The following is a 12,990-nucleotide window of genomic DNA, read 5'->3' as shown; positions in this document are numbered from 1 at the left end:
AAAATAAACTAAGAGAGACTGATCCTCTTTGCTTAGCACTCCTAATTTCCATTAAATCCCTACAATCTTGTCACATCTTCTGTCTTAACCAAATGGAGTTACAGTTGACAGCTGACTCACTTCCACGCAAGCCTCATACTTATCCCATCCTGGGTCTGCAGCCAACAATAGCCCAGAGTTGGCTACGTCCAGTATATTGGACTAAAGAAGTACGTGCTGCCTCAAGAGGAGTGCAAGAATAGCTAGGACATTTTTGGGACTGATCAGTAATTGTCTAGTATTTCCCTCTCCAAATTCAGTGGAAGGAATGAATAGGGACTTTTCTAAAAGATTTCAACTGTCCCCACAGTGCTAACATCTCAAAGCTAATGATATAAACGGCAAATGACGAATATAACGTAATGATAAGCTGACCTTAATCTTTTGCAGCCAATGAAAGCAGATTACTCCTGGATCCCTGGGCACACTAAAACTCACTAGCCAGCTCAAGAAAGTCAAAGGTCTTCAAATATAGCAAAAGTAGCTTTAATACCATTTAGCTTTTTCCAAAAGAGGATGATGATCCAAAAACTTCTGAGACTGTCAGTATAGGGAATTGTTTCATAATCAAGAGCATAACAACTGTTTCTTTAAGGAAAAAAAAAAAAAACACACTACAATCTCAGAAAGAGATCTCTGCCATAAGTATAACATCATAATACTTTGCTATTTCTTTTACATCAGAAGCACCAGAATTGCTCTTAAACAAAGCAAAAGGGCTCTCATAAGGCAGTTCAACTGGCAGTAAAAGTACCACAAACGGAAGGGAAGCCTAGGCACACTACAATTACTTTATATGCAGGATGCCTGTTAAAATTATTTTCTGTTGTCATTGCTCTGTTTTTAACGTGATTAAATTTGTTTCTTTCCCAGTCCCTACTGCTTTTGTTTCTTTGCATTGCAGAACTTTTTAATCTTCCTCCTGTTGCATGTATTTCATTGGACAAGAAATACGCTGTACTGCCATAATCTTAATACATAGTTAAATACAAGAGCTGATAGACTTCAAATGTAATGATGGCCTTCCTTTTTCTGTATCATACTGTACACATTCTAAAATCTTGCACAAAATACAATGGAATGACACTTCATATAGCAGTGAAACTTCAGTCTGTAAGACTCATCTAAAATAATTCTTTTAACCGTCAAAGGCTTCTGAGTTTGCATAAGCTGCTTTTGAGAATGAATCCTTCTAGCTCAGAACTCTCTCTTTTAACTTAAGAAACTCGTGTGCAGCTAAAGGAACATAAATTTATCCAGGGGAAAAAACTACGCAGCTCTGAATGTATACACTTTGGAATTTCTGCTCCCTTTTCCTTTTTCCAGTTGTCATCTGTAAATACCAAGCTTAGCCACACTAAATGTGACAAAGTTGTAATTCATATCTAGAAAAACATTCTATTTCATTTTTAAATGAGTAATTTTTAATTAACTGTTTATCACCAGCAAGGTGCTGATGAATTTGTCATTTCATATGCTACATAAAACCTAAATCCCCCTTTTTCATTTTGGCATATGTTGAGGCACCCTTGATTTATACTTACATGCTTTTTTGGTGAGTTGTAAGCAATTCTAATCAAGATTTTCACTATCAATTTTAGGTCAATGTGAAAATATAATATTAGTAGCAGATGATGTTATCATTAAGCTCAGCATTAGGTGAGTAGCTGTAAGAAACTCACAAAAAATGGTCTCCTGTAAGAAGGAACACAGGGACAAAGAAAAGTTGACGAATATCTTGGAAAGGCCTTCTGGCAATGCCATGTGATTTTGATGGTAATCTTTGGTTTTATTGTTCTCTACAAGCAAATGCCAGCCCTAGAAGTGAGTTTTGTGTTGTTCTAAGCAAATTGGGAAAACACAACCCCATTGTGTACTAAGTTAAACATCTCTGCTCCCTCGGGGCATTAAAAAAAAAAAAAAAAAGAATTAAAAAATATATACTAAAGTAAATCTCTGCAGTATATTGCTCTGCTGCTGTTACATAAGGCTGTTCTCATTATACAGGACTGATGAGAATCCAGTGGTCCAGATAATCTGTTGAAGTCCCAGATCGATGTTAAATTCTAGACTAAACTTTACTGCCTCAATATGCAGATGTGGGGAATTTGCCTCTCATTTGCCCAGGGAAATTACATGCAGTGCTATCAGCTCTAGCTCCTAATCATGCTGCTGTCAGATTCTAAGCTGCTGAAAGCTGATTGCTTCAAGAAAAGTTACAAAATATTTCTGGATTCATCAATGCTACTTTCAGCAGCATCAGCTAATTTTTGCCTTTTTTTTTCACCACCAATTCAGGATATACACAGGAGTGGACAGCTTAAAATGAGCTCCACTACCTCCTTCCCACCTTCACAGGGTTCATTTACCATAGCAGACATGCTGTGAAGACATGAAAGTAGCCCTATTTATGAACAGGAGGAAAAATTTTAACCTTGTCATCTGATCCATACTTCCAGGAACATTTGTATGTGGAACACACTAAGTTTCATATCACACATTGCCCACTGATGTTGTCACCTAGAAACCTGGATTGTGCCTAAGTGGAGTCTTAGAGTAATGGGGACAGGACCACCATGCTATTTGCACCAACTTTCTGAAATCAGGATGTAATATTGTAAAAGGTTCTCACAGTGCCTCCTGCAGAAGCGTTGTGCTTATTTTGATACTGTACATCCAAAGCTCCTTCAGCCACTGCTACTTAGACCCAAAATTCTGATAGATCCTCAGCTTCCCTAGCACCATAGCCTTGGTGTTAAATGTCACGACAGAGGTTTTATGGTCACAATCCTAGAAAGTACTTCTGCTGTTGCTCACCTCAGCGGATGTTGGTTCTTAAATCTTTGACAGTAGCATTATTTTGAGAATACTGCCCTTCTCTTATAATTTCCAGCTGGTATCAAACAAAGGAACTTTGGAAAAAAAATAGATTGAAAGATACCTAGAGAATTCTAGACATAGACTTATGGTGATCCTGCATTCACCCTCTCCAGTGACTTGTTGCCACTGTCTCCTCAAGGCACAGTCTTCAAGAAAGCTGAAGCTTGTGCTCAGTGCGATGGCCAAAATCCCATGGACTTGGGTGACAAAACATTCAACGGCTTCCAGATTGTTATTCATTTTGTATCACACTAATGGTTCTCCTCTTAACGGTCTTTCCAGGAAACAACGTCATTTTTATGTTATTGTAATTATCTCAGACACAATGACTGAGAGAAACTAAAACCAGCATTGTTAATAACTGATTGCAAGGTCTTATTTGCTAGCGATCTTAAATCACATACAGAAAAAAACTGAAGGGGATGACCAAGTTTTATCAAATTCAAAACATTACAGAAAACTGACCTCTCTGTGAAAGGGAGCAGAGAGCATAAATGATGGCTATTTATAAGTAAGAAATAAAAATGGCAAAGATTCGGGTCACGCCACTTTTATACTTTCAGATCTCTGTTCATTCAGTGCACGGTGTCAGATTTTCACAGCTGGGAAATCAGTGAGGAGCCCTGCAACTCTCGAATCACCTAGAAGCGTTTGTAATTTCTATTTTGTGAAGGAGGGAAACAAAGGGTGGATTATTTCTGTGGGGTCGTCATTTTTGGCACCGATGCCTAAGTGAAGTGAGTCCACGGGGCAACTCCATTATTTGAACCAAGAGGAACATGAGTGGGGAAAAGCGGTTTTCTGCCATCGCGGGAGAAAACAAGCCCCGGGGCCGCCTCTTGGGAGCTCGCTCGCCGGCTTCCCGAGGGAGTGGCGTGCGGGGCTCCGCCAGCTGCGAGGGCAGCGGCCCCCGGGCGGCAGGTAGGCGACCCCGGCCGGGCCGGGCGACGGGAGGCCGCCAGCTCCTCGCCGGCAGCCGCGGCCGCCCGGACGCGCCCCTGGGCCGCGCTTCCTGGGGCTCCCCGCGGCGCGGCGCCGGCGGGCGGAGCGGGGGGGCGGGCGGAGCGGCGGAGGCGGGCGGAGGGGCGCCCACCTGCCCCCGGCCGGCCACAGTCCCCGGTGCGGCGGGGCGGGCGGCGGCGATGAAGGGCCCGCGGGCGGCCGCGATGTTCGGGGCGGGCCGGTACAGCATCCCGCGGCCCGTCACGAGGAACCTGGAGGACCTGGACTCGGTGCAGAGCGTCCTGCTGCACAGGTCGGTACCGGCGGCGGGGACGGGGACGGGGACAGGGAGGGAGCTCACGTCCCGGGCTCGGCAGGCTCCGGCGCCCCTCGCCTTCGCCTTTTGTTGCCAAGGCAGGCAGCAGCACGGGCCGCGGCACCTTCCCCTCAGCCTCTCCGGGCTCGGGCCGCCCCGGTGCTCGGCTTTCCCCCATGGGGCCGCCGCCGCAGCCGCACGCAGGTGAGGGGAGCCTGCCTAAGGTGCCTCGGAGAGGTGCTGGCACCCCGCCAGGGCTCCACCGAGCTGCGGCACTGAGTAGGGGTTTTCACGCGGGTAGGAGAGCGACTTGACAGAAACTCTGCTGGATCGGTTCCTCGAGCGCTTTGAGTCCTCCTTTAAGGAGAGAAGAAAAAGATCTGCACTCGCACGCAAATCCCAGATGGGCGATCCTTAAGTGAGTGTGCAGGAGAAGCGCTGCCTGAGAAGAAACTTCCTTTTTCCCTGCCTTCACCATCCCTAACAGGCAATTCTCCGCGGAACCTCACCACAGAGAAACCTTGCCAATAAGGCCGTGTCCAGGAGGCCAGAAAAAGGACTTTCCAAGCCACCCTCGCTGCCATCTTTGCGCTGGCTGAGGGCTGCTTAGCTGCACACAGCAAGCACCGTCCCATTCAGCAGTGCCCAACATCAGCTCAGCTGCAGTTCTGCCCCTTTCCTTAAGTATTCTCTCTGCTGCATTGATTGATTTCCTACTGTAAAGAAAAAGTGCACTTTCTCTCAGTGCCAGCTCCAAAGAGATATTGCTGTAGGAACTAACAGCTAATTAAGAGCTCAACTTCTCCCCAGCTGAAAGCACCACACTGAATAGTTGCTTAAAATCCATTTCTGTGAGCGCTCAGGATGAAAACTGATTGCAGCAAGGAGGGCACTCTGGGACCAGCCTGTGTAGCAGCCCGTGCTGCTCCCTGACGTTGCTTTATCTATAAGCAAAAAATGTGCCTGTGTGTTACCAGGGGGTCCTCTGGTATTTGAAATACTGCGAATGCGTTTGTTAGTGACTTAACGAAAAGTGTTTTGCTTCAAAGTCGGATTAAAAACATGCTGCCCCCTGGTACTGCTTGCATGTATACTTTCAGTGTAATGAGGTACATTTTTGTACTTGAAACAATTTGATGTAGTCTGATTGCAAATAACTTTATTCCATGCTTGACATGCCTGCTATGTGTAGCAGGTGATCCTACAAAAGCCTGTGGATTTCATGCGAGGCAAAAACAGTAGGAAAAATCTTATTTGAAATTACAGCTGTATTTCATGTTGGTGGGAACTCTTAGCCCTCTAAGATTCTTTTCTGAAAGAATGAGATAGGTTAGGTTGAACTGGTGTTCCTGAATTCTTCGTGGCCATCTTCTCTTGTTTCTACGTTCTTCTTCTGAAATACTATTTACAATCCATTTTGACAATTGCACAGAGGGAAGCTGATAGAGGGGCTTTAAAAAGATAAAGAACAGTCAGTTTTATTTATTCAGCACTAGTTTGTTTTCCTATAAAATGTAAATTCTTTTGGTCACAAAGGTAGTCTTCACTCTCCATGTAGTCTGTTGAAATGTAAATATCCCAATTAAATGACAGTCCAGTATCCCTGTTCAATTCATGCCGCCTTGCTGTGGATGGTCTCTGTGTACTAATGTCAGAAAAGCTGTGAACAGAAGATTTTGTAATCACAGTCTTATTCATGTAATCTTGTATAAACCTTACTGTAATCGCAAAACCTTATTTGTTAAGAAAAGCCTTTGAAAAGTGCCTTTGCCTCTGAAGTAAAGAAAGATTTTGTTGGTGGAGGGGAAAGCTGTACTCTTGTCATTAATCTTGAACAAAGAGGAACTTATTCCTGTCTCGTTTTTGCTGATGCTGTGCACCGAGTAAATAAAAAGTCAATAGGACTCAATAACTATAAGAACTGGAATGGGCAATCCAGTTTTACTGACAGTTTTTCTTCAGATGTTTGAGTAAAGGAGGGGTTAACCACAAGAAACTTAAACAAAGATGAAAATGTTGTCCTCTTAGTATTGTCCATCTTATCTATAATACATCATGGTATGTCTGTCCAGTTGTCAATAGAGTCTTCTCGGAAATATTAACTGATTTGAAAACTAGCAGAAAGGAAAGAATTAAGCCACAGTAAGTTATTTAAGCCTTATTTATTTATCAATAAAGAAGAGCTGTAATTGAAGTATGGAAAAGGAGGGGGGAAAGCAAAGGGACACTTAAAATGTCGTTGATAAAACCAGCAATTGGAAGAAAGATTCAGCTGTGTGGTCCAGGCACATCCAGTGGAATTTTTCTCAGAGTATTACTATGAACTGGTTTAGCCTGCACTGTACGAAAAACAAAACCAAAAACCAGACAGCTGTGAGATGCAGTCACCAGAGGATTGTCCCAGTGTGCAGCGCTGTTCAGGTAGTACAACTGTCAGTTCTGCTCCTCACCCCGCCCCGGCATTTAGTGGGGAAAGTGCCCCTGAAGAGGACGGGGAGGTTGCTGACAAAGCAGTGACCTGGATAGTAATACCCAGTAATTCGTGGACAGTGCGTTGGCACCTCACAGGCATAAACCAGACACTCCTAAGTATCAGGCAGAGTTTCCTTATAGCAGAGGGAGCTGTAATTTGCTCCTGTATACCAGAGGCATAACGCCGTCCCTGTTTTCAGCCCTCTGTTGAAGACAGCATGGCCACATCTGTGATTCAGGTCCAGCACACCTTCTGAATGTGAATCAGTGAAATCAATGTGACATTGACAGTGAACTGTGGGTCCTGGTAAAACTGCGAAAATTGCGCCTAACTATGCAAAACTAAGCAGAGCAAGTTAGAGTAATCATAAACACAAATCCTGACTTTCCCTGTGCTCTTACAGCTAACTGCTAAAAGAGACTACAACTCCAGCCTCGTTTCTTCATCAGGTTGAAAAAATCAGTTGCCAATGTGTAAAAATGTTAGTAGTTTAAATTTTGAGGTACATGGACAGTGGCTGGGGAGGAGTCGAGAAGTAACCATGCAACAGTACCAGAATTGAGTTGCATGCTCATTGTTTCTCTCCTTTATTAGAAAGGAGTATATCTCATTGGTATGTCCTATGCACTGTCCTCTTTTACTGTCTACAGCCAAGCATATGTGTAGATATCAAGATAGACTTATTTTTAAAGCACAATACCTCCTGAAGCAGGTTAAGCCAAAAAGAAGCAAGGAACTCTTGTTCTGAAATGAATTTCCACACATGGAGTTAGTTCCTTGCAGGAACAGCGAATCAGAAAAACCTTTAGGCAAAAATGTTTTTTAATTATCCACTTTTAAATGTTCATTAACCAGCTGTCCAGTAAGGTTGAGTAGTAGTATTGGTGCCAATGACGGCCATGGCGAATTTTTACCATTTGCTTGTTAATATCAGCAACGTAGCGTAGGAGGCTCAGGGGTTCCTTAGTGAGAAGTATCAGCTCAACTACTTGGACTAAGTGTAAAGGGTCTTCAGAAGACAAAGTATTTCAATTCTTTTCCTAATATTTATGCACAAGAAATTATGAGAAGCTTTCTTTGTTACGGATCGTGTGGGAAAATCTGTGTCTCTGCTAAAATAAAATCCTGCTGTGTGTGATACGTCCTTCAATCTTTAATTGTTCCCACAGCAGCAAAATTCCACACTGATTTCAGAAAAATACTGAGGTGATTCCCAACTAGCAGTAGACTAAAATCTTCCATTATCCTTTCCTTCATGATACGGTTATCCCTATAAAATAGCAAGTAGTGTAAGACTGCCTTCTCATTTTTGGAGAGCCTGTATTTCTCACTTATTGAGCAAACAACTGGAAACAATTAACCAACTCTTGAACTCAGTGAAATTTAACATAACTAACAGGACCATCTGGCATAGACTATCACTTCTCTCCAGAAACACTTCAGTGTGCTGCCATTCACCGTATTAAAAGTGCTTGCAAATATACGTGGAATTAGGGTGGGTGGGACTGTGTATTTCACCTACCTCTATTAAAATTTTAACTCCTGCAGTATTCCTTTTAGAAAATACCAACTCATCAGGTGCTTTGGGAAATGCTGCTTATGCAGACGATTTTGTTTTTACAAAGTAAATTGTTTGGGAAATTGGGTACTTTTAAAATATTTTTTCCACCTGTTTTTCTGGAAGCAATAGAAAGTATGAAAGTTGATGCATAGCTTGCATTCTGGCAATTGGAAACAAATACGTGAATTTTTAAGAATCATCTACCATGCATGGATTATATTCTTTGTGTAGAGTGTTTTTTGCCAGTTCAGATAGAGGAAAAAAATTATCTACCATATCTTGTCCTAAACTGAATGAAACTGTACTGGAACAAATTTACTTTTTTTTTTTTTCTTTAGGTAGGGAATATTTCCATCTCTTCCTTTGGATAGATACACGTTGTTAAAATCCACACAACAGTGATATATCTTTGAAATGAGCTCTTGTACAGGCACTTTGTGAGGTGCCACAAGATTTAAGATTCATGTCTCCAACTGCTCTGGTTGAAGCCTTAATCGTGGGGATACAAGTCCAAAACACTCGTCTGTTAATTCACTTGAAATCACATTTATTAATGAACATTTCCCTAAGACAGTTTCAAACACAGGAATTTCATATCAGAATTCTGCGACTCTTGCAAAATGCTCCAGCATTATAAAACCTCACTGCTGAAGCTGTGCAAATATCCCACTGAGCAAAGATTAAATCCAACACATTTAAAATGTTCCAACAATTATTCTCCATCCCTTTCCTTATTTACCATGTGCATCCTGATAGGTTTACTGACATAGCTATACAGCAAGTAGTCTGCAGGGCTGCCACAGGTCTTGCTTCTCATGCATGTGAATAATCTAAGTTCTGAAAATTGAGTAGGGTTTGGGTTTTGGGGGGGGGGGTCCTCTTTTTACTGTGTATGATTTTGCATTTATGGCCTGCATTGACTGCACTAAGGGGCCAAACCACCTAGCTTGTTTGGCTCTGCCTCACGTCCTTGCCTTTCCTCCCTAATTTACCCACTGTCCTGACTAGCCTACGGAGGAGTAATCTTAGTTTCTCATGACTCTTTAAGGGAGCGTAATAGAGCATAACGTAGTGCATGGGGGCATTCTGCTGCTAGTCCCTTGATGAAAATTACGATCTAATTCAGGTTTCGTTCCCCAAATCAGGTTTTGATTATAAGCAGTGCTTCGGGGCTCACCCCAGGACTATATGAGTTCCATCAATAGCCTCTTTTATGGGACCGTGGCTGGGGCCTCGCCATCTGAGGGCTGAGCAGTCTGTTCTCCATTATGTTTTCCACACTTACCCGCCGAAAGACTTTCAAGAGACTACTGAGACTCAGATGGTGCTTTCGAGGAAGCGGGGCGGGAGGAGGTTGGGCACTCCAACGAGCTGCTCCTCCGGCAAGCCATAGAGGGCAAGGGAGGAGATCTCTGTGCCGGGCCCTGCGCTACGGCCGCCCTTAACTCGCGGCGCTTCAGAGCGCTGCGGGGCCGCCGAGGGCTCCCCGCCGCCTCAGGGCCTCAGAGGCGGCGCCGCGACCGTTAACGACCGTTAACGCTCCGCGCGCGCCGCCAGCTTCCCGCGTCTCCATGGCTCCGGGCCACGGGCCGCCAATAGGAGGGCGCGGTGCTCGTCACGTGTGGGACAGGGGTTGCTGCGGCTGTCATGGCGTCCGGGGGGGACGGCGGGAGCGGAGCCGGGGCTGCTGCTGCTGTTGCTGCTGCTGCTGCTGCGGGCGCGGAGCCGCTGCAGGGTGAAGGCGTTGGGCGCGCGGAGGGCGGCGGTGGCGGCGGCGGCAGCAGCAGCAGCTCCGGCTCGTGCGCCTCCTCCTTGTCCGCGAGCTCCGAGTAAGGGCGGGTTGGCGGCGGCTCGGGGCTCGGAGGGTCGCGGGTTCGAGACCCGGCCGCTGCGGGGCTTTTGAAGCGGGTCTTGCTGTAGGGTGTCGCTGATCGCGGGGCGGCGCTTTGCCTGGCGTTGAAGTTTTTTTGTTTGGTTGGGTTTTGTTTTTGTTTTTCTTGCTTCGGTTTTAAAGCGACGGTTCCTCCCTGGCCCCTCAGTTCAGACGCGTATTTCCAGTTCTAATTTACGGTGCTTTGTCTGGGATGTTGTTTTCGTTATGCGAGAAGGAAAAAAGAAAGTTTTAGTGGGAGAGCTTTGAAGTGTGTTTAAATATACTTTGTTTTGCGATTATACCACCCACCTAGCTCAGAGAAACAAAGCTGTAGGAGGTACAGCCGTGTAACTCTGTGCCTCTGTTTATAAGCCGCAGCTCAACGGTGACGCGTTTCTGCCTGAAGCCGTGCATCTGTTTGGTTTTGTGTGCTTTTCTTTTCCAAGGGTTTCACCTAAAATATCATCTTCCTGTCATTCTTAACATGTTCTGAAGACGAAGCTGTGGTCCAGTTCTCCACGCCGAACACAACATACAATACTCCTGTATACGCTGAAATGCATTGTTTCTGTCACTGACCATAGAACCGTGAGGCCTTAATTTTAGGTCCAGCAGTTCCTCCAGATGGTATATATACACCTGTAATACTCCAGCCTTCTGCGTTCAGAAACAAGAGGGGGTTAGGATGGGATCTGTAGTGAAAAAGGAGTATGGTTTTGCCAAGTTGCAGGTACAAAGGTAGGTTTGGGAGCTATTTTGAGGTAATGGTATTCCTTCCTCTACAGATGAGCTGTATGTGGTTTTATAATCAGCCAGGTTTGGTTACATTAAAGAAAGAAAAGTTGTTAAAAGTTAGTAATGTCCAGAATAAACTTCTGATGGTTGAACTGATTGATAGTGCTCAATAGTACCACAAATGTGGACAAAACAAAAGTGCGCTGAGGAGCACCGATGAGAGGGCAGAAATAAGGGTGATAGGAGTGCCTGACATACGCAGTTGTGAAAGCAGTGTTTTGGTTTTTTTCAATAATTTTGTCTATTTTAAGAATTTAACATTTGCTGTCATTTTTGCTACTTACTTGTGATGGACCAGAGCCCCTCTAGGCAGCCGTAGCTGTGAAGAGGATGGCAGCTTTGTGTATGCCACACTGGTGCCTTAGTCCAAGGCTCTGCTTTGTCCTCGCTTAGCCAAATGCTGGGGAAACTAAAGATAATGATCTTCTGCAGAGTATCATATGGGTGGATTTTAACCATGCAGTGCAGTAAAATATTTAAACCTTGATTTGTTATCTTCGTTAATTGCTTTAAAACAAGGCTCATAGATATTACTGCTTATGAGTTTCTTTGGGTGAAGTCTTCTCTTGCGTCAAAATCAGAACTCAGTTCCTTCATTTCTAGTAAATATGTACGTCTTGCCATGCGTGTATGACTTCAATTTGCATAGCTGTTCAGACATTCATTCCAAAGATGAAATGCCTGTGTGGGACTATTGAAACTGTTCTTAGAGGTACGCAGGTCTTCCAGGTTGTTACATCTCTAATGGAAGCTTTCAGACCTGTACAGAAGCTCAGTTTATTGTGTGCTTGTTCTGGCACAAGGCAAGAGTGCTGGAAATGAGATTTTATTTATTTGTTTGTTTGTTTGTTTGTTGCTTGTTTGAAGTAATTGTGAAATTGTAGCATTAGGTAAAATAAATAAACAAACCTGTTATCCTACGTACACATTTCTTGTTTCAGACTTTCCTATTTTTAGGTGCCTGTAGGGATCTCTATTTGGAAAGTTATAGTTCCTTTTTAGTGTGCCTTAGTGACAGTGTCTTGAAGGAAAATAGTTCGTGTCCTTACAACACCTTCTCTATTCCCTTCGGGCTTATTCCCATGGAACAACTTTACTCTACAACTTTACTTTACTTTATGTTTTCTTCCTTGACAAGCCTTCGATCTGCTTCTGTTTGAGTGGACCAAGTGTGACTCTCCTACACATGCTTTTTTTTTTTTTTTTTTTTTTTTTTGGACCATCGAATAAAATAGATGACAAAGGTGAAGAATGTCAGTGTATGAACTGATATCCAAGTTGAAATTTTGATGTCTACCCCAAAGAAATGCTGTCACGGGTGTTTCTGCTTTGTTGATTTCTGAAGTTCCCTTCATGAACCTTTTGTTTCCTAGTTTTGCTTACATGTGCCAGAATGCACTAGTACTTTTTAAAAAACAAAACAAGTGAAATGCTGTCATGTTATTTCTTAAATAGCACCTTTTGCAATGTAGATCAGATAAGGGTCTGTCCACAAAAGCCGTTAGGTGTTGCTATCATTCTGATACTTCCATGAGTATTTTACTCAAGACTTGAAGTAAGAGCTTGCAGACAATACAAGCTCTGATTTACTCAAGGCTATAATGGCATCAGGAGTAGCCAAATTATCACAGGAGGTGGCTTTTCTTCAAGAGAAAGTGCATGATGAGTATTCCTGTCTGCAGCATCCTTACACATCTTTAAGTCTCTGGAGTTCCAGGAAGAGAGTGTTATCAGCGTGGGTTTTTTGTACTCTTTTTTTCCAGCAAGATCTTCCCTCCGAGCCCTTAAAGGCGCTGTGATGCAGTGTCCATGTGTAATGTTCTCTGCTCAGCTAAGTTTTGAAGCTGTATCATTAATCCATGTATTCAAATTAATGCTGGATTCAAATTATGTGGTAATACTAGTTTTAAACCAAGCTTGCTTCCTTTATTCAGTAAAATTAGCTAGTTCTAGTACAGAATGTATGAACGTACATTAACTTTACACAATGAATGCTATTAATTATTATGTGGGTCTCCATTCCAGTTTTTCCTTGTTTGATTTTTATCTGTGCAGTCTCAGATTTGTAGAAAGGGAGATGTGGCTGTCGTCAAGTCAGTCTGTGCTGTTTT

The 12,990-nt window shown here is 43.5% G+C and overlaps 1 protein-coding gene across 4 annotated transcripts in view; it reads left to right on the top strand.

Annotated features, from left to right (window-relative positions):
• The first annotated feature begins 3,683 nt into the window (after positions 1-3,683).
• The window catches only part of INTU (inturned planar cell polarity protein), a 49,321-nt gene continuing 40,014 nt past the window's right edge, over positions 3,684-12,990 (top strand). For 2 of the 4 annotated variants that reach the window (XM_080588852.1, XM_080588851.1), the window contains exon 1: positions 3,684-4,174. In XM_080588852.1, the coding sequence (XP_080444978.1) occupies positions 3,699-4,174 (476 nt within the window). In that variant the 5' untranslated portion in view covers positions 3,684-3,698. The other 2 variants (XM_080588853.1, XM_080588854.1) reach the window with 2 other exon arrangements.

This window comes from Anser brachyrhynchus (assembly GCF_964034855.1).
Source record: "Anser brachyrhynchus genome assembly, chromosome: 4".
Lineage (NCBI taxonomy): Eukaryota > Metazoa > Chordata > Aves > Anseriformes > Anatidae > Anser > Anser brachyrhynchus.
Note: the sequence above shows the minus strand (reverse complement) of the source record. Positions and strands in the feature narration are given on the sequence as shown.